General features: G+C 37.1%; 1 protein-coding gene across 1 annotated transcript in view; it reads right to left on the bottom strand.

Moving 5' to 3' along the window:
• bcar3 (BCAR3 adaptor protein, NSP family member) overlaps positions 1–22,741 on the bottom strand; it is an 85,186-nt gene that overhangs the window by 60,311 nt on the left and 2,134 nt on the right. The window contains exons 3-4 of the mRNA XM_059341630.1: positions 13,896–14,050; positions 6,820–6,934 (exon numbers count right to left, since the gene is read on the bottom strand). Of these exons, the coding sequence (XP_059197613.1) occupies positions 6,820–6,934; positions 13,896–13,985 (205 nt within the window). The 5' untranslated portion in view covers positions 13,986–14,050. The remainder of the gene's footprint in view (positions 1–6,819; positions 6,935–13,895; positions 14,051–22,741) is intronic.

The following is a 22,741-nucleotide window of genomic DNA, read 5'->3' as shown; positions in this document are numbered from 1 at the left end:
GTAAATGTCGAAACATGCAGATTAGCAGCCTGCAGCGATTAGAGAGAAGTACGTCAAACAACAGTTTGTCGCAAACCTTAATTCATGTTCATTATTGAACTTAAAGCCAGAAAACCCTAATTTTATTTATATGGGGGTGTATATATACATATTCTATATGTTTAATATTCTCTCAATATTTATTTTATTTCATTTGTAATTATTTTATTTTGTTTTCATATTGCTGAATGTTAAAAAAAAATGCATTTTTTTAATAGTAGAACTTTAAATTTAATTGTAAAAAAACCCTTAGTTGTATTAAAGCAAAAAAAACAATGTGTTTATTTTACACACACACATATATATATATATATATATATGTATGTATATATGTTAATACAGATGATAACTGTATACTATCTACATTTTTAAGTAAATTAATTGCATTATTTAATTGCTTAATGACCTTGAATGTTAAATTACAGTGAATTCTATGAAACAATACAAAAAAGAAACATCATATATCTGCATGTGCTATTAAGGCAACTTTATATGTTTTATCAGTAAAAGTAAAAAAAAAAACAAAAAAAAAACCAGTAAATAGTCTGGCAGCTAAAGTTGCAAAACACTTACAGTCATACAAAAGTAAAACAAAATTTTAGTTATTCTACAGATAAATATGTTTTTACATACAGACTGTATATTATCCATATTTTTAAAGAAATAATCTGTAAAATAATGAAAATGTTTGGCTACTTTTGCTGCCAGACTGTTTATACTTTTTCCATGGTTTGTTTTTACAGTCTATATAGGTTGTTAGTGCTCATTTTCTGCTTTCTTTTGTTTGTTTTTGGTGTTTCTGGCTTTCATTGATCCTTATTTATTCTTACAGTGTAATGACAAGCGTTGGTTCCGCCAGTCAGCATAAAATCAAACTGGTTAAAGCTCGTTCACTGAACTGGACCAGCAAAGCCTGAAATCGACCGAAATCTATACAACATAACTACTGCATGAAGCCATAAACATGGAATAAACATGAACACAATTTAAAAAATCAGTGAAGGACAAACAGAAAAATGGATTAGAGTCAATTCCTATAAGTCACATTTATAGTTGAAAAACTTTGTAAAGGAGAAAATAATCTTCATCGTGTCCCAACTGAAGTATTTCTGTTTCTTTTAAGTTTGTGTCTTTGAATGAGCTGGATGTGAATGTTTTTACTGAGAGATAACAGTTTGTGTTTCTGACTCAGGAACGTGTTTACAGTACACTGGGTTTTAACTGGAGGTCGAGTTGATGAGATTTATCTGGTTCAGCCTGTTCTGTAACAGAGATGATCTAATGTTTATAAAAGGTCACACACTTAAAAATCTCTGCTGGGGGTGAACTTTAGTGTCAAATGGATATTTTCAGTTTCTGTTTCAAGTTGAATTGATATTTTGTTCACAATGTCTTCAGTTTTCTCCTCTAAGAGTTAAAAACAACACTTTATTTTGTGTTATTAATGTTGTGTGTTTTATTTGCCATTCCTATAAATCTCTGAAAAGCTATTTAGTTCTCGAAACATCTATTTAGCACAAGCATCTGGTTCAACCATAACACTTCCTTTGTCCTGATTTCAAATGTTTTTTATTATTTATATTTATTATTTTAATTGCCTTGATAAATAAAAATTAAACTTGATAAATGTTAAAAACATTAGTGTTTTTACGATTTTCTTTTATACTTTTTTTGTTGTTTTGTTCAATTGAATTTAAAGTTTTACTGTTTTCTGGGTTGTTGTTGGGTTTTTTTTTTTTTTTTTTTTACATAGAATTCACTCTAATTTAACATTCAAGATTATTAAGCAATGAAATTATACTGTAAAAATGTATTTTAAGATTGTAACTTTTATTTTATGGTTAGTATTTGTAATAAAAGTAATTACTTTTGTATGGCATTTGCACTGAATATAGAAAAAAAAGAAAAATACTATTAAAGAAATAGAGTAAATTTCAATTAAAAAAACATAACTTTTTTACAGTGTAGAAGAACATTTATTTATACTCTAATACGATGGTAGGTGTTTGACAACTTTTTTTTTTTTAACAATTTCTTTTTACATTTATTTTATATTGAATTTAAAATGCATTATACTTGTTGCAATAAGATGTGTATTTTTTGTATTTCTTCATATAATTCACTGTACTTTAACATTCAAGACCATAAAGCAATTTCATAATTCGGTAAATAAAAAAATCTATAATTATATTAATCTACAGATTTACTTTTTTGGCATTTGCACTTAATGGAGAAACTCTTGTAAAACAATAGAGTAAATTTCTTTAAAAAAATGTTTTATTTACAGTGTAGGACAAAAATATTAAAAAAAACAGTGACTGCAGGTTGAAACTGATAAAACACTGAATCACCAGCAGCTCTCTGCTAGTTTCAGTCTGTTTAAAGCTCTGAAAGTGTTGAAGCTCTATACTACTATCTTTGGTCCACAAATTAACTCATCTCCCAACTGACCACTGAAAATATTCTGTCACCGCGGCAACATCGATGTCCACAAACCAAGCAAACAAGCAGAACACCTGTCGTCTCTCTGTTTCACACACAGGAACAATGTGAAACTCTCAGTAACCATTTCCTCACCTCACAGAGAGCAGGAAGAGAAGAAACAGCTGGAGACGCTCAGTGAATGAATGAAACAATGGAAGCAACCTTGTTTAATATATAAATCTCTCTAAATCTATAAGTCCTGCAGCTCTATGGAATCAGTACAATCATGGCTAGAAGTGGGAACAACTCAAACATGTCTTTGTGCAGAATAATAGTTAGAATGACAGAAATCAGGAAAAAAAAAAAGCTAAATGAAATTTCCCTTATATTTTTTTAGAAATTGGAATAAATTGGAATTTATAGAACACACTGAACACTCATGGGTCACCATTGTTGTTACAAACACAAAATGGCCACAAAAAAAAAGTAAAAATGAAGAACTGTAAAAAAGAATACAGGAAATGACCAGAAAAAGTTTACTCCACAATTGTGAAGTAATTGTACGAATTAAGGTATTGTCGTGTTTCCGTGTCTCCTGTCCTCTCCTCTCTGCTCTGTGTAAACAGATTTTCAGTGAATATTTGCCACGTGACCATTGGTCTCAACAGAATCAATCATGTCTTCACAGTGTCTCTGAGGAGCAGAATTTAATGTTTTTAACAGGATCTGGTTAGTGTAAACGCTTTATTTTAAATGACACGTAGAATAAAGAGATTCTGACACAAATATCAACATTTTAACTCAAGTTTTGGTCATGATAATGCCTATTTTTACAGGATTTCAGACACATTTCAATCAGAAAAAAGTGTAAAATATTAGGTTTTAAAATAGTGAGTCATGATTCCAAACATGCCCAAAAAATCCTGAATGCAGAAATAGAGAGAGAAAAAACTGTTTTATGGTCCAACTCCAAAAAACAGTCATATATTGGTAGTTTTAAGTCTTTTTTTACATGTTTTTAGCTTTTATTTTGTACCTTGTACAATATGTTGTACAGCCCATCCAATAGTTGACTTGTAGCTAATAAATGAAGAAACAAAGAGGAGACGGACTCATGAATCGCCTCAAGCACGAAAAGTAAAACAAACTAAAACTGGATCAACAGGAGGAAAAAAAACAACAAATAAGAAATCACAGCATATAAAATACATGAGAAAAGGCCTTTACATGTTGACATTCCTGACCACTGGTGAAGCTCCTGCAGGTCGAGAGAAGGAACGCGTCATTCAGTCACCAACTCCTGTGGTATTATCTGTCTGCCTGGCAGCCTGCCACCCCTATCATTACCACAAAGGCCAGATTTGTTCAGCTAATGGTATCCTTCTCACACACACACACACACACACACACACACACACACACACACATGCATCCTCTAGAAATGCCAACTCAACATGTGACCCAGATAAGAGCATTCCAGTGAGAGCACCTTCAGGATAAAACACATGCTCAGATTCATTTCATCATATTACAGTTTTTTGGCTGCAGTCTATGATTACGTGGCTAGAATCAGAATATGTGTGTGTGTGTGTGTGTGTGTGTGTGTGTGTGTGTGTGTGTGTGTGTGTGTGCCAGGTACTTTCCTCGTTGGCAGGACTTTAAATGCAGCAGAGAAGTGGAGATGCTCCAATTAGAACAATTACAGGGTGAAGTGGGAGGAATCAGTAAAACTCACACGTGCACCGAATATTTCACATAATTGTGAAGCCGTTTTCGGTTTCATTGTGCTTAGTCACATTATGCTCAGAACTGCACTATATATACATATATGCTAAATACTAAAATCATGGATAAATGCTCACTGTGGTATATCAGGGTTGTTCGAGCCATTTATATGTATTGGGGTCATTTCCTGATTGTCACAGTAGGTGGCGTATTGGACAACGGCATGTGTGAATGCATAAGTAGAGGAAGAGGTAATTACTCCTCAGGTGTGTTGCTTACCGGGAGAAGCACACAGTTTTTGACCGTTGTTTAAGTACCGGCTAACCTTTAAGCCCTTTTGTTTGTTTTATGCCAGTTACTGATGTAAATGTGTGCATAGCAAAGCTGTAGTGATACATGTAAATAAATACATCTTAAGCGCAAGATCGCAGATGTTTGAATGACTACAAGGAGCCGCCGCATGACGACGCGTCAATTACGTATCCCGGTACCAGCCCCTCATTGTGGCTTAGGTTTAGTTAATGTCGAAATCAAGTCACAACAAGGGTATTTAGAAATCCAGACAGTGATCTTCAATAGTCAAAATATGGACGCTGTTTATTTAACCCTCTGAACCTCACTGAAATGGATATTTTCTTTAATCACCAAAAATACACAGTTTATGATAAAAAGATCTGTAAAAACAGGCGGTATCATCAGAATTTGAACTTTCTGACAGTCCTTGAACGGATCATAGTTGTATGAAAGTTTCGGTTATAAAAAGTGACAAAACAAGGGTTTTTTATTTTTAGTGCAAATTGTAAAATAACATTTATTATAAATATTAACCACAAATTAAAGGTTATAATCTGTTAATTAATATAATAGGACATTAAATATATATTTTTACAGTATTATTCAATTGCTTTATTGCCTTAAATGTCAAATAACAGGGAATAACAGAACAATTTACAGAATTTAAAAAAAAAAAAAAGTAAAAGTAAAGTAAAATAAATAATTATATTCTGTACCAAAAATCTTGTAAAAATAATAATAACAAATTATTTCTTTAAAAATATGGATAATTTACAGTATATGTATCTATATATATTTACATTAACTAATGTTTATTAAATTTAATATAATGCAAGTGACTTTTTACAGTTTTTTAATGATTTATTTTTACGTTTTTTATATTGAATTTAAAGTTTTACTGTAAAAAAAAAAAGTTTGAACATCTTTAAAACTTTGCCAAAAATACACCGTTTATTGTAGAAAGAAACTGCCTTTGAACAGATCATAAGTTATGACAGTTTCTGTTCTAAAAAGTGACCAAAAAGAAGCTTAAAATGTTGATATTTGTGTCAGAATCTCTTTATTCTACATGTGTCATTTAAAATAAAGCGTTTGCACTAACCAGATCCTTTTAAAAACATTAAATTCTGCTCCTCAGAGACACTGTGAAGATTGTTTACGCTTCCATCTTTATCACCTTTTACGGTGTTATAATCCAATAGAGGAAATGACTGGCAACTAAAATTTAATTTACCAAAAGTTAACTTCTGACAAACACTTTTTATGGCTTGCGGTCTGTTTTCGGTTTTTAAGACACTCCAGTCCAGATGGGCCAGTAAACTGCTGGGTTAACTATGAGATAAGAGGAGTCTGTGTCCCTGCTTCTTTTAACAACCTAAAAAGTCTCATGAGTCAAGAGAACCTGCAGACTGAAGCATGAAGTGTGATGCATCGTGTTGGTTGCATTCTGGATATTTGGCCTATTTCTTTGCACCAACATTTGCAATGAACTGCAGTTTAATTTGACGCTTGAGATGCAATCAGTCAATATATAAATGTAGTCAAAATCCTGGCTGATTTTAGCAGTTATGAACATGTTTTAATTGACTTATATTACCTTTTTAATTTTTATTTTACAAGATATAAATTGAATGATCACAATTGATTTTGTACATTTCAAGTTTACTTTTTATTGACACACTTACGCACTTCTCTTGCAAATCAGTTCTAGATCTCAACGGGACTTAACTGACTAAATAAAGGTTTATACCTATTATATGATTTGGTTTTCAGTATATTTATGTCTTCAATTTGATTTGAAAACAGCTGCAGGCATCAGAAAGTCAAGTCTTCTTGTGTTGCATATTAGTGTCAGAAGATTCATTAAAATAATTTATCAGCTGGTATAAACTGGACTCATGCATGACTTAGTCACCAAGACAACAGCTTGATTTCACAGTATAATGCATGGGAAAGTGGGCAAACAAAGCAGGCGCGCGCACGCACACACACACACACACACACACACACACACACACACACACACACACACTTGTAGCAGTGATTAAACTCAGCAGGACTGCAGGTCTCAGCACTCTTCTCCTTATTTACTGACAGCTTTGGAAGTGTTCACATTTGCGTGTGTGTGTGTGTGTGTGCGACACAGTATTGTCCTCCACCAGACAGCCCCCCCCTCGGGACCCCCCAGGCTTCAGCATGTCTTTACACGACACTAAAGCTGTCTGTCTGCTGCAGAGACTCAAACATGGAGCCACAACCAACAACCTGATGGAGCTGATAACACACACTGTTTGGTCAACTCGGTGTGTGTGTGTGTGTGTGTGTGTGTGTGAGTACCTCTCCTCCTCTCTCGCTCCTGGAGGAGGCGTAGGGACGTGAGGAGGTGCAGGCGGTGGAGATGGTTGTGGACTCCGAGCTCCAGCAGGTCGTACTCTGAGAGGTGCAGCAGGTCCTGGAAGATACATACATAAAAATAGTTTATTTTGGCTGACCCCGCCGCTCTCCCTCCGTCCCTCTGATATTAAACTGTCTTGAGCCGTTCCTGCGTCACAACCTCACAGAAGCTGTTAACAGTGAAATATGAAAAACCATCTGAGTCACATGCCTCATCTGGACCTTCAGATACTTACTGTTCATGACATCAATATCTCTCAAATGTGTTTATTTTTAAGGTATATTCAGATCATGAAAACTTTCCAGAGCACTTTAAGACTTATTTTAAATTTAATTCTCAGGTTACACGTAAATCTTTAGATCTTCATCCTCCAAGATTTCTGACATGCAGAGGTCAATTTATTGTTAAATTTAGGGGCACCGAATTATGGAATACCTTTTCCCATCCGGCAAAGAACTATATCTCTATAAAATCTTTCAAAAGATGTCTAAAAGCCCATTTAACTGCTGTTTTAAAAATCTAATTCACACATAAATACACTTTTATATCATGTTCATATTTTGTTTTTATATTGTTATTTTTGTTATTGTCATTATAACTTGTTGTTTATGTTATACATATGTTGTGTTGAGAAATGTAGTAATAAAATAAAAAAGAAATAAAGACAAAAAAGAAATAAAAATAGCTTAAGCCATTTTTAAATCACCCCAATTATAAGTTATTTTTCCGATTATTTCTTTAAAAATACAGATAATGTACATCAAATAACTGCATTTAAGTATATATATTAATCTGTAGAATATATATATGTTTTACTTTAATATGACGGTCATTGTTTTAGCAACGTTTGCTCTTTTTGACAAAAATGTTTACATTAAATTTAAAGTTTTGCTGTAAAAATCAACAACAGAAAGTTCCTTATATTCTTATCATTAGTAATATGATGTGTATTCTTTGAATTTTGACCTAGAACTCTACAGTCACTTTCAGGAAAATATCTTGTTGTTTTTGGTGAAACATAATAAACAGTTTGTGTCGACTTGTCGGCTCCAGCAGAGAAAAATAAAAATACTGAGACCACTGGAGACCTCCTGTCGTCAAGAAGTGTGTCGTCTCCTCCTCCTCATCCTGCTCCTGTCATTACACACACACACACACACACACACTAACTTCAGCCCTCACTATGGTATTAACGTAAACGACCCCTGAAATAACCCAGTGAGGGGGAGCCGCAGAGTCTTTGAACCACAACTCAACCCTGTACAGTAAGAGAGCAAATCACACACACACACACACACACAGAAACACACACACACACACACACACACACACACACACACACACACACACAGAAACACATGCATGCATGCATGCACACACACACATATAGAAACACACACACACACACACACACACGTACACAGGCACAGAAAAACATGCGCACACACACACAAAAACACACACACAGAAACACACGCATGTAAACACACAACGAAACACATGCATATAAACACACACACACACACACACACAGAAACACACACACACACACACACACACACACACACACACACACACACACACAAATGACACACACTGTGTCATCACTCCCAGCTCAAACCAAGACCTTGTTGTTTTGGTTTCTCAACAATACAGCCATTCTCTCAGTTCATCACAAACACAAGCTCTATTTAGACTACACACACACACACAGACACACACACAGTGGGGAAGTCCATGAATATGAACACACACACACACACTGAAAACTCACACACACACACACAATCACATTACAGTCACTCTTTAGTCACATAGAGCAAGTTAGGAGTTACACACACGCATCCACAACCACACACACATACCTGAATAGCAAAGAAGCCAACTGCACACTGGTACATGCAAACACACTCAAACTGCACCCACACACACGCATGAAAGTTGCAAAAGAAAAGCAAGAGATTCAAAAAATAAAATAAAAGCAGACAAACACGTGAAGCAAACAAGTCTTAAAACCACAAACACTGCAGATTTACAGGCACAAATTAGCATGTGCACACACACACACACACACACACACACACACACAAACACGGTCACTGGGGTCAACATGCCTACACAGCTCAGTAATAACATGTTAGTTGGTTAAAGGAGGACGCTACATTAGTTCCGCTGATGTTAACACTAACACACCCCATGACTCTGTATGTGTGTGTGTGTGTGTGTGTGTGTGTGTGTGTGTGTGTGTGTGTGTGTTGCTCTCGTCTTGCTGCGTGTTCAGCGGCAGGTTGACATGTTTTCTTTCTGCAGATCCTGCAGATGAACATTAATATGAGCTCTCACAGCGCTGCTCTGCTGAGTTGGTTCAGCGGCGCTCACTGTTGGTTTTAACCTTGTGAATGTTGTTGCAGCGATGAAGATGCTTGTGAGTGAAAAAGGTCGAGCAGTGAGGTGCAGACAGTGCCGGGCGATAAAGACCTCAACTTTAAAACTCCTGAGAAATCATTGAAACTTGGAACTGCATCTTTTCAGAGTTATTTTAGGTTCTTTTATCTCATTGTTGTGTTTTAAACCCTGTTGTAATCTTCCTGTTGTCCTCGGGTAAAATGTGACTCTGCCCTTTGGACACTGTGTGTGCACGTAGTGTTGATGATGTTGGCTGAGTTGGTTTAACCAGCATGTTGTGTTAACAAGCAGCCTGGATGGCGAGGAGGCACTGAGCTGGATAATGTTGTTATAATATCTGAAGGAAAAGATGATGGTCAGGCAGAGTTAGAGCAGCATTCTAAGTCCCAACGCTCCCTATTACTGCAATTACTCTGACATTATCTCCAAAATCTGAACTTTCCGACAGTCCTTGAAGGGATCATCAGTTACAAAAGTTTCTGTTAGAAAAAGTGACTAAAACTTGTCCTAAAATGTTGATATTTGTATCAGAATCTCTTTATTCTACATGTGTGATCTAAAATAAAGCGTTTGCATGAACCAGGTCCTGTTAAAAACATTAAATTCTGCTCCTCAGAGACACTGTGAAGACGAAGAAGATGGCTGTGTAGCGTTCAGAGTGAAGTTGGTTAATGTTTGGCTGTCCACTGAGTCTATTAGGCTATGATGAAGTTTTATTAAGCTGCTGTGAAACACTTTTAACCAGAACAACAAACATCTTCTAATACAACATCCAACAGTTTATTCAAATTACCAGAAACACAGTTTTTCCACTGCTAATGGAGCCGGGCGTTCAGACAGTGTCAGCTTTATGTGTGAGTCTCAGTGGGAGTCATTACTGTGGCAGAGAGAATCAAATTATTCACAGCAATTATTTGGGCAGCACAAAAGAAGTCCCATCACACCGACTGTACAGAGACACAAATCTGTTGGGATTACTGTAATTGGAAAAACTGACCAAGTAGTGAATTATTATAATATATTAATACACTGCTTAATTAATTCTCACTGTAAACAACTGAGACCGTGGAGAGGAACACTGGTTGTATCATTAATACTTCCACAGAAAAAAAAGTTTGTTTCTTTAACCCTCTGAAACCCAACAAGCTGTTGCAGGGCGTTTTTTACTCCTTTTACATTTTTCTCACTGTGTCCTTGAATTTCACTTCAATATCTAAAATCTATATAAATCTATAAGTCCTGCAGCTCTATGGAATCAGCACAATCATGGCTAGAAGTGGGAACAACTCAAACACGTCTTTCTGCAGAATAACATAGAATGACAGAAATCAGAAAAAAAGAAACCACACGTTGAATTTCTCAGATAATTAAATAAAATTGCGAATTTATGTATTTATCACACTTTTCCACTTTTTGTCATGAATATTGGAAAATATACCGTTTTCTCCACATATTGTACATATTGACGTATTGTCATGTTTCCAGCCTCTCCTGTCCTCTCCTCTCTGCTCTGTGTAAACAGCCTCTCTTGTCCTCTCCTCTCTGCTCTGTGTAGAATAAAGAGATTCTTAAGCTTTGATTTGGTTACTTTTTCTAACAGAAACTTCTGAAACCTATAATTCACAATAATTTCCAATTTCTCTGCAAATGTGTAAATACTTTAGCAAAGGTTTTTAATGTAAATTCAGATTTGTTATAGGTAAGTTATTTATAGGCCAAGCTGATTTGTTAATGTATGTATAGTGTATGTTCAATGTATGTTTAAATGCTGCTACTAGATGCTTGAATTTCCCTCAAGATAAATAAAGTATCTATCGACATTTCAATGCTGAGGTTTTCCTAATGGTGAACTGTTGTGACCATGCAAAATATGAATATTGTTTTTAAGAAGCAAAAGGTGGAAGTAAAGCGTTGCAAACCATTTAAGTGAATAGTCATATCTTTTCCTTACTTGTACTGTCAAGTTTTTTTTTTGTATTTAGCTGTTATGTTCATTTTTGTGGTAAGAAGTGAGAGTCAGCCTCCTTCTATGTGCTCACATACTCAGCCTATAAAGCTGATTCTAAATTTAAAACCTGAGACATTTCCCACTTCATCAGTTTAAAGTGAAGCACTTGGGCTGCCAGACTTTTATAGCATCTCAAAATTATTGTGGAAAAGATTAATAGTGTTAACAATCCACACTAAACGCCTGCAATCAATTTGTAATGGTTTAAACGACACACTTAAACTGCTTTTTGTTAAGACATCAGTTGTTTACTTTGCTTCTCCAGATTCTCTCATGAAGTTTGTGGATTTGTTCCTGTAACTTTGCAGGTACGTTTGATCCACTGCTGCAGAAAGACGAGTCCATATTCAGCTGTTATCAACTAGAAAGTAAAAAAAAAGACTACTTTTGTACTTTTAGTTTAGATGTTTGTTTAGTGTTAAGTATTCTCCACATGGATGATAGATCATCACCTTCAGCTCAACCTCTCAAAGACGGAGCTCCTTGTCATCCCAGCCGTCCCACCTTAAATCAGCCTATCAATCTTCAGCTTGGATCCATGCAACTTGTGCCCACCAGCTCTGCACAGAACTTGGGTGTCATGACTGATGACGAACTGGTCTTCAAGGTTCATGTGGCCACAATTGCCAGATCTTGTCGATTCTCCCTGTACAACATCAGCAAGATCAGACCCTACCTGACCGAGCAATCGACACAACTCCTGGTTCAGGTCCTTGTGTTATGACGTTTAGACTACTGCAACTTTCTACTGGCAGGTCTTCCTGCTGCACCACCAAGCCTCTGCAGATGATCCAGAATGCAGCAGCGCGTCTGGTCTCCAACCAGCCCAGGAGAGCACATGTCACTCCACTCTGCTCTGGCTCCTGGTCCCTCATCTCTCTGCTCTGCTCCAGCAGCATCAAATTCAATGCCTTGACTCTTTCCTGAGTAAATTGGAGTAAAAGACGTCTGGCTCCTCCGCCGTTGAAAGGCTCTACAACAAGTTCTCCAACATAAACGGCAGAAGAGGTTGTGTTTAAGTACCACAAATTATGGCACGTAGGTACGTATCGTGGCGCGGCTCGCGGGCTCGCGGTAAGATGGCGCGTTCTAAAAATAGCACACACGTACGGTCCGCAGGTGTAAAAGAAGGAGACTGCAGTTTCTGTGGATTTATGTTGTAAAACCACTGACCTCAGGTAGAGGGCAAAAAACTTCTGGTAAGGCGTTATAAATGACAGTTTAAACAGTACATGAAAGTACATAAATGCCAGAAATAAAGCAGTTATAAGGGTCACGTGACTGCCGCAATTAATGTAAAAAACGTAAGTTACATTCAAAATGTGATTCATATAACTTACGTACAGAACGTAAGTAAAGTTAAAAATTCTTTACTTTTGTTTTCACACAGGACGCAAACCCGCTCTCCTGGGAGAAAGTCCGCTGCTTGTTTGACCCATCCACCACCCCGACCTCCAGCTGATTGTGGGAATCCGGCCTTTTAAACTTTGCTTGGCTGTCAATCACTATTATGTCATTAAGATGGCGGCAGCCGCATTACGGCGGACGGTGAAATCCGTAAATATAGCTTGTTTGTTGCTGCCTGTACAAAGGACCTATATGAACGTCTTGACAGGAGGACAGGCTGGGCTCTGCGTCTCAAACCAGACTCTTCTCCTCAGTAGAGTCCCGGAGGTGGAAACAACTTCCAAACTCCATCCGATCTGCTGAGTCCTTATCAATCTTTAAGAAGAGACTGAAGACTCTTTACTGAACACCGTCACCAGCCTGTTCTCCTGTCAAAAACGTTAATATAGGTCACGTGTACAGGCAGCGAAAAACAAAATATGTCTCCGTATTTCACCGCCTGCTGTAATGCGCCCGCCGCCATCTTGCTGACGTGTTTAAAAGAGCAGATTCCCGCTATCAGTTGGAGGACGGGTGGTGGATCGGTCGAACAAACAGCAACTTTCACCCAGGAGAGCGGGGTGAGTGCCCCATGTGAAATCAAAAGTAAACGATTTTTAACCTCAGTTACGTTGTCTACGTAAGTTACGTGAGTTACGACAGTCAGTTTTTGCGTAACTTGCGGCAGCCATGTGACCCTTGTAACTACCTCATTTCCGGCATACGTACATTTATTTACTGTTTAAACTGTCTTTAATAACGCCTTGCCAGACTTCTTTTGCCCTAAACCTAAGCTCAGTGGTTTGACAACATAAATCCACAGAAACTACAGTCTCCTTTTTTACAACCGCAGACCATATGGTGTGTGCTATTTTTAGAACGCGCCGTGATACGTACATATATGTGCCCTGAAACACAATCTGATATACGTGCCTATGTGCCGTAATTTGTGGTACTGACACACGACCTCTTCTGTCGTTTCTGTTGCAGAACTTGTTCCCTTCATGCTTGATCTACACAGATGAGAACAAATTTTTCGCACTAACCGCTCGCGCAACCTAAAAGCACTGACATCCTGATGGACTCAAACTGAACCCGCAGCACTTACTCTGCTATGTTTCTTGACTTCATCCTTGCTTGTGTTGTATTAACTCTTAAATGTACATCACTTTGGATAAAAGCGTCTGCTGAATGACATTGTAGAAGTGTTTGCGTTACCTCCACACCGTCATACTCCTGCTCCAGCGCCGGGCAGTACTGCGGTAGTCCCAGCTGACTCAGCCATCGGGAGATCGACTGGTGCTTCATGGTGACACATAAACATGCATGTGTGAAAACGCACAATCTGCCACTCACACACTCTCAGATGGAGGCTGAAACACAGAAAAGGACAGAAAATCAATTTAGTTTAGATGCCACAAAACACTCAAACACAATTAGAAACTGATGCCAAAGCTACAAAATAGTAAAATCTCCATTCTTTGATCTCACACAGTGGTGCATTCAGTGCTGTGTGTCTGTAATCTAATTATTAAATGAGAGAAACACACACTAAGCCGACTCGTCTCCTCCCGGCTCAGTGACCTTTCACCAGTCACAGCTCTGGAATTTGCCAGTTTACTGCGAGCTGGTTTTTGGAAAGTACACGTTAGACATGAATAATACATGTTCACATCCTTTCAGGGGGTCTGGGTGGAAGAAGGAGCTGGAAAGTGCAAGCGCAGACAAGATGTGGGAGGTTTCACTGAGAATATCCACCACGTTTCAGTCGGAGACATAATCTGAATTTTTTAAAGGCTGTTCACAAGCTGCTCTCCTCCTGCAGCACCAGGAAATATCTTTAGAAACTTTAAGGATTGTTCTTTCAACTCGGAAATGTAATAATAAATTAGTTTGTGGTTTGTGAGGTAAAGTAATGTTTCTTAGAAAGCTACTGCTTTAATATTTAACCCTCTGAACCCCGACAAGCTGTTTCAGGGTGTTTTTTGGTCCTGTTACATTTTCCTCTCTGTGTCCTTGTATTTCACTGCAATAAATAAAATATCAATAAATCTATAAGTGCTGCAGCTCTATGGAATCAGCACAATCGTGGCTAGAAGTGGGAACAACTCAAACATGTCTTTGTGCAGAATCACACAGTTAGAATGACAGAAACCATAAAGAAGGACAAACACAAGTTGAATTTCTCAGATAAATTATTTTTAAAAACTTTAATAAAATATACTTTCTATATAAACACTCTTCCAAGTGTCACTAATGTTCTTAAAAAAACGACGTAAAATGACCAAAATAGAAACAAAAAAGACAAAATGACACAAAATGAAACAAAATGACCAAAAAAGACACAAAATGAGCAAAATAGACAAAAAAATACCCCAAAAGACCCAAAATGAAAAAAAGACACAAAATTACAAAAAAAAACCCCACAAAATGACAAAAAAAACCCCACAAAATGACAAAAAAAAAGACACAAAATTACCAAACAAAGTGCAAATGCTTTATTTTTGGACACATTTCAAATGAGACATTTTGACAGAAATATCACAATTTTAAGATTTGTTCAAAGTCTGAAAGTTCAAATTCCCATGAAAATGCCTGTTTTCTATAGTTAATTCGTTAATTTCTATGATAAACGGTGAACTTTCAAAGAAAATCCCGCCAGTGAAATAATAAAAATGTTTCATTTGAATTGCATATAATGGGCCAGAAGGTTGTGAAACCGTCCACTCTTATTTGTCACTATAGCCTTGTTATGTTATGTGTGTGTACACTACATGCCTTTGGTTTATTTCTCCCAGCAGGCAGCTTTGCAGCCAGGTCTTGTTCTTTATCGGTCTAACAGGCGATTAGCAGCAACTCTGGAGACACTTCAGAGCTGTAAACACCCGCGGGTGATGATGTCTCTGTCTCAACAGAAGCTGATACTGAGAATGGGAATGAAACTCTGAGTCTGTATCTGCTGTCAGTAAAGATACAGAGCCACAAAACATTAAACAGAACGTACAGCAAGAAAACTGGAAGAACCCAGCCAGATCCAAGTTCTTTCATGCTGTTACAGAGTCCTCTAACCCTCTGAACTGAAACTTAAGTTTCCTTTAGAAGATCACCAGAAAATTTTGCTAGAAAAAGTAACTAAAACTTTTGGTAAAATGTTGATATTTGTATTAGAATCTCTTTATTCTAAATGTGTGATTTAAAATAAAGCTTTTCCCACTAACCAGATCCTTTAAATTCTGCTGCTCAGAGACACTGTGAAGACATGATTGATTCTGCTGAGACCAACGGTCACAGGACAAATATTTACTGAAAATCTGTTTGCACAGAGCAGAGAGGAGAGGACAGGAGAGGCTGTTTACACAGAGCAGAGAGGAGAGGACAGGAGAGGCTGTTTACACAGAGCAGAGAGGAGAGGACAGGAGAGGCTGTTTACACAGAGCTGAGAGGAGAGGACAGGGCCGGCTGGAAACATGACAATAATTCAATATGTAGTATCATTTTTTCAATATTCATGAAACTTGTGGACACTTAAATTTAACTTGTTTTTCCTTTTTTCTGATTTATGTCATTCTAACTGTTATTCTGCACAATTTATAGAGATTTTATATATTGCAAGTAAAGACCCAGTAATCAACTGATTTTTAAAGATTGCATCAAAGATTTTTGATGTTCTTCTGAAAGAATGGAAAAGATGTGAATATATATATTAATATCTTGTTCTAGATCAACAGAAACATATGTCTATTGAGGGAACGAATTGAAGATTTTCTCTGCTGTGTTTATTGTCACTGTTTGTGTCTTTGTGTATTGTTATTATGTGAGTGACAGAACACACACACTTGGTGGGGGTTGCACTATCATGTCATTATGCACATGTTTGTTTGTGTGTGTGTATGTGTGCTGACATGTAAAATGTAGAACAACAAAAACCTTGTCAGGCAGAGAGGCGGTAACTGAGCACGTGCAATGACCTCCCCCTGCCCCACCCAATCACATTAAGTGATGTCACAGAGACACACATGATGTCATTGACAGACACCAGAGGTTTTTAGACCATCTCAAGGTACACACACACGCACACACACACACACACCTCCATCATATCAATCTAATGTGAGTGTGTCATCATGTAGATGAGAGCAGGAGTCATTCATACAGTATATGGACTCCTGTCAGTGTCAAGCACCATCTCCAGTTTAACCTGATGGAGGCTGGAGGTTGTTCAGGAGGATGGACGACCTCTGGGAGCCTCCAGCTTATACAGCACACACACAAAATGTGCTTTTCTGAAACATTAAACAACATTAGAAGTCTGGTTTTCTCGATAATGATTTTGGTTATTATCAAGAAACCCTTGTGAAATGTCTAGATATCAGCTCTTAAATTAAACTCTTATGAGCTATTTTTGTTGTTATCATTATATTTGTCCAAACAAATGTACCTTTAGTTGTACCAGGCATTAAAATGAACAAGAAATAGAAGAAAACAAGGGTGGTCTAATCATTTTTTCCATGACTGTATATCTGTCGGGCTCTAACCAAAATGTTGGTGAAGTAGACAACAGTTCCTGCCTCTTTTATCCTCCTAGTGAAACTCCACAGACCAGAAAATGTGTGAAGTTTACAAGAAATCTACATTTTATTCACCTCTAAAACTGCTGGCTGGTTTCACTTTCACTCATTTAAAAAAAAAAAAAGGATATCACAGAAGGAAGCAGTGTTCTCCATGTGATCACTATAAAAACGAGCCATCAAGTCTCACAGTAAGAAAAAAAAAATTGAGGTTAATCGAGAAGCAAGAGGACGCCAAAGAAACCTGGGTTGGCCACACCCCGTCTGCCGCACACACACACACACACACACACACACCAGGACCTTCCACTGCATCTTTCAGCCAGATGATCCATGTAACAACTACTGTTGAACAGCTGTGTGTCATTTAAAGTGTCGATACTCTGAGCGGTTTATCTTGTAAAACTTCCACATGGCTGCTTCAAAAAACTGCTGAAAGATCACAGAACCGTTTCCAGACAAACACATTCAGACTTGGTGCGCTGCAAAAAAGCCAACTTGTATTTTTTGGCCTAAAACAGTGTTTTAATTTGGTAAAACTTGTAAATATAAATTACTGACATTAGGGCAATAATGTAAGTTAGCACAACAAAGGAAGCCAGTTGTCTGCTCAAAAACAAGTTGGTGAGTTGTTGTTACTTATATCTTTAAGTTGGGGTTCAAAACAAGGGACAATAGTTCTGCTAACTCTTATTTCTTTGTTGTGAAATTTGGTCATTAGATCTGGTCTATTTATGATCTATTTGGTCATTAAATTTGATGCTAGCGGCTAATTGATGCTAGCGGCGCTGCTTGTTACAGCTACAAGAGTAGCCATTAGCGTATCAATGCTAACTCAAAATTGTGGTCGCAACATTAGCTGACATTTCATAGCAGCGTTACAACCGTGCCAGAGAAATTCAGAGTTGAGCAAACTCAAAAACAAAACTTAAAATATTTAGTTTAATTGTCCAACTTAAAATTTTATCGAAGTTTGTTGCCTTGAAATTTTGAGTTCACCAAACTTTTCTTTTTTTGCAGTGTGGAAGGAAAGCGGTTTAAAGGGACAGTTCTGGATTTTTGGACATTAAGTTGTATTAAACAGTTGCCAGTAGTGTCGTGGATGCAAAGTAATCAGCTGACTTTCTGAGTACTTTCTCCGGGTTCAGAGTTCTGTCAGGTTCTGATGGTAGAATAGAAAGTTCCTGCAAGCTGGCAGGGTCAAGAAACGACAAGGTTTTACTCCACAAAACTGCACTAAAAGGTCACATTCCACCACAAAACAATCAGAAACCATCTTCACTTGGAACTAGTACAACTTCACTATAGACTCAAAAACTCTTTCGTCAGCTCAGTCAGGGCAGTGAAATCTAGAAGTATCCCTTTAAGGGAGATCTAAAAATAAAAGGAACAACATGCATTTGCTGCAGGTCAGATTTCCTTTTCTGGATCAAAAACAAACAGTGGTTGTCCTCAGAAGACAGAGAACCCAGCAGGGAACCCAGTTGGACGCCACCAACAGGCCGAAGAGAAACATTTCATCACGTGGAGCTCCTTTCTACAGCGCTGGTATCTCCTCCTTGTGTTTACAGTGGAAGGACGTGCTGCTGGTGGTGCTGACAGGACGAGGAGATGAGGAGAGGTCAGAGATTCCCAGTAGAACCCTCGTCCCCTGAGGATCTTCTTCCTGTGTTCTCCTCTCCCTGTAAGTCTGAACTCAGTTGGTTCCCATGACCACGTTTCTCCAGAGCATCATCACAGCCTTGAATTTATTATAGAATATAAATGGATTTGACCTGGCTCGCTGACAGACAAATACCCAAGCAACTTTCAGTTTTTAGATATTTAAAGGCCTTGTTTTTCACTGTATATATAAATCTATAAGTCCTGCAGCTCTGTTTGCTGCACTGCTCGGCAGGAGGTTGCCACCTGATGATAACATGACTTAGAACATGACGTAGAGTATGACATAGAACATGATGTAAAAAATGATCATGATGTAGAACGTGACTTGGAACATGACTTAGAACATGACAGAACGTGGCGTAGAACACGACTTAGAACATGGCTTAGAACATGAACATGACATAGAAAATTACTTAAAACATGACTTAGAACATAGAACATGACACAGAACAGGACATAGAACATGACGTAGAACATGATCATGACAGAGAACATGACATAGAACATGATCATGACATAGAACATGACGTAGAACATGATCATGACATAGAAAATTACATAGAACATGATCATGACATAGAACATGGCACAGAACATGATCATGACTTAGAACATGACTTGGAACATGATGTAGAACATGATCATGGCATAGAACATGACATAGAACATGATCACGACATTGAACATGACATGGAAAATGATCATGACATACAACATGACACACGTTCCCGGCCCTCTGGGGTTTAGAGGGTTAATAATCCAGAACTTCAGAGTCCCGGGCAGCCACAGAGCATTAGAGGGCGATTTCCCATTCCCCAGTCACTCTCTAATGTCTGTATTGGCTGCCTTCTCCATTCCAAGGTTATCCATCCCACCAATCACATTAGAGCGACACGATCCAAACAATCGAATTATGCTGCAAGAATAACATCAACATCAGCAAAGCAGCATTTCAGCTCCTGAGACCCAGTCTGAGCGGTTCAACAAAGCAGGACAGATAAAAACATTTTCAGTGAATTACAGCATCACACAAGTTTGATCATCATCCAGACGGTGAGTGAGGATGCTGCTCATTGTCCTGGATTCAGTAGAAAGGACACAACAACACAAACAAACTCACAGCCACAGACAGAGCTCCAAACAAAGCTGTTACCATAGCAGATGTCTATAATGTCTCTTATTTATCTTTTTAACTGATATTGATTCTTATTTATTTAACTTTAAGTTACTGCGCTTCACCAATCTCCCATTGTTTGTTGACCTGTGTTTTTGATATCTCTAAAAATACAGATAATATAGACTTTTTACTGATTTTTTATCATTTCATTTTTTTATTGAGATCAAATTTAAAGAAAAACAAAGTTGTCTTAATTTTATTTTGTATTATTGTTTCTTTTTTTTTTAACTTACAATTAGCAATATGATGTGTATTTTTTTTCATATAACTCACTGTAATTTAACATTTAAGACCATTGAGCAAATGAAAAATACTGTAAAAAATATATAAAATTATCTAAAAAAATAATATTAATTTACTGATTTCAACTTCCATTTTATGGTTAATATTTGTAATAAAAATAATTAACTTTTTATGGTATTTGTATTTAATGTAGAAAAAAAAGAAAATCCTGTAAAATAATCCAGTAAATTTCTGGATTTTTTTTTACAGTTGGATCAGACCTCAAGTCAAACATCATTGACTCAAAAAAAAATTATAATTAAAAAAAAAATGCTGAGTACACAGCTTCACTTTGCAAAGTTAATCTAATTAGCATATGAAATCCAACAAAAACAGTTTTTGTGACCTCCCCTGAACTATTTCTGCAGTGTAAATAAAAACATGGAGGTGAAACATCATTTTGTGGTTGGAACGTGTCTCAAGCTGTCTGAGTGTGTTTACCTGCTGGTTACAGTAACTGAAGAAGCAGCTGGAATATGACAGAGTTTATCTCAGAGAGGATCAGCTGAGACGCTGATAACTACTGTTTTTACAACATGGAGGCTGATAGAAAATATCTCCCCTTAGCTTATTTTTATTTTTTCTCATTCTTCAAAGACGTCCTTCTTCTTTCCTCCTGTTTCTTAGCGTGTGTTTCTTTTTTTTTATGGTTTCCAATCTCATTTGCCTACTGGTTCTCCTTTCACCATCTTTTCTACAGTTCTTCCTTGTTATTTCTGAGCTTTCAGACATTATTTCTGTCTCCTGAACCATTTACTCTACACCGTCTTCTCAGAGAGTTTAACCCTCTTATTGTAACGTATGTTTCCTTTAAAAGATCACCAAAAATAAAGTTTATCGTAGAAAGAAACTGTGAAAACAGGCATTATCGTCAGATTTTGAACATTCCGAAAGTCCTTGAACGAATCATAGGTTACGAAAGTTTCCGCTAAAAAGTGACCAAAACGAAGCTTATTATATTGATATTTGTGTCAGAATGTCTTTATTCTACATGTGTCATTTAAAATAAAGCGTTTGTACTAACCAGATCCTGTTAAAAACATTAAATTCTGCTCTTCAGAGACACTGAAGACATGATTCTGCTGAGACCAACGGTCACGTGACAAATATTCACTGAAAATCTGTTTACACAGAGCAGAGAGGAGAGGACAGGAGAGGCTGGAAACATGACAATACTTCGATATGTACAATATGTGGAGAAAACGGTATATTTTCCAATATTCATGACACTTGTGGCCACTTGGAAAAGTGTTATAAATACATAAATTCGCAATTTTATTTAATTATCTGAGAAATTCAACGTGTGGTTTCAGAGAGGAGAGGACAGGAGAGGCTGTTTACACAGAGCAGAGAGAAGAGGACAGGAGAGGCTGGAAGCATGACACTTCAATATGGACAATATGTGGAGACACTTTTTTTATATATATATACACATGTGGGCACTTGGAAAAGTGTTTATATATCAATTCCATTGTATGACATTTAAAAAAAATAATTTATCAGAGAAATTCAACCTATCTTTTCTTTTTTTTCTGATTTCTGTCATTCTAACTGTTATTCTGCATAAAGACATGTTTGAGTTGTTCCCACTTCTAGCCATGATTGTGCTGATTCCATAGAGCTGCAGGACTTACAGATTTATAGAGATTTTATACATTGCAGTTAAATACAAGAACACAGTGAGTAAAATATATAAAGAGCAAAAAGACATGCTGCTTGCTTGTTGGGGTTCAGAGGGTTAATAAAAAGTTAAAGCCACTTCACAGCATTTGGTGCATGTGTGATCCAGGACCAGACCACTGCCAGAGGGGCCTGTGCAATTTACAACTTCATCAAGTTATCTCTCTCTCTTACACACACACACACACACACACACACACACACACACACACACCTTGCATGGCTGGGCTTGCAGCTAAGTGGCCACACAGCAGCAAACATCTTATTTGTGAGTAATTCTAGATGACTTTCACTGTCTGAGCTGCAGGCAGAGGGTTTATTATCACACTGCACCACCGTATCAGCAGTTTGCATTTTGATTTGTGCCTCCGGGGAGGTTTGCATTTCATTTAAAGTTTTTCTCTGATCCCAAAACTGATGTGAATGTTCTCTCAGAGGCTAATTTCCCCTTCTTTACTGGGTATTTAAACACAAGTGGCTCTGGATTTCTTTTACAAGCCCTGAGGGGAACAGGGAAATACTTTGGCAGTGTAACTTAACCCCATAAAATTATACATATTTCAGTCAAAGTTCATCTCCTGTCATTTGTCCTTGGAGGAATACACACTCTCATATTACTTAAATCACTAGTCTGACACTAATTAGTACATTTGGATTTAAATTTATTTCATCCTTAAGACCGGTTTCGTCTC

Source organism: Centropristis striata, chromosome 9, assembly GCF_030273125.1.
Source record: "Centropristis striata isolate RG_2023a ecotype Rhode Island chromosome 9, C.striata_1.0, whole genome shotgun sequence".
NCBI classification, from domain to species: domain Eukaryota; kingdom Metazoa; phylum Chordata; class Actinopteri; order Perciformes; family Serranidae; genus Centropristis; species Centropristis striata.
The sequence above is the reverse complement of the archived record's forward strand: the minus strand, read 5'-3'. Positions and strand labels throughout refer to the sequence as shown.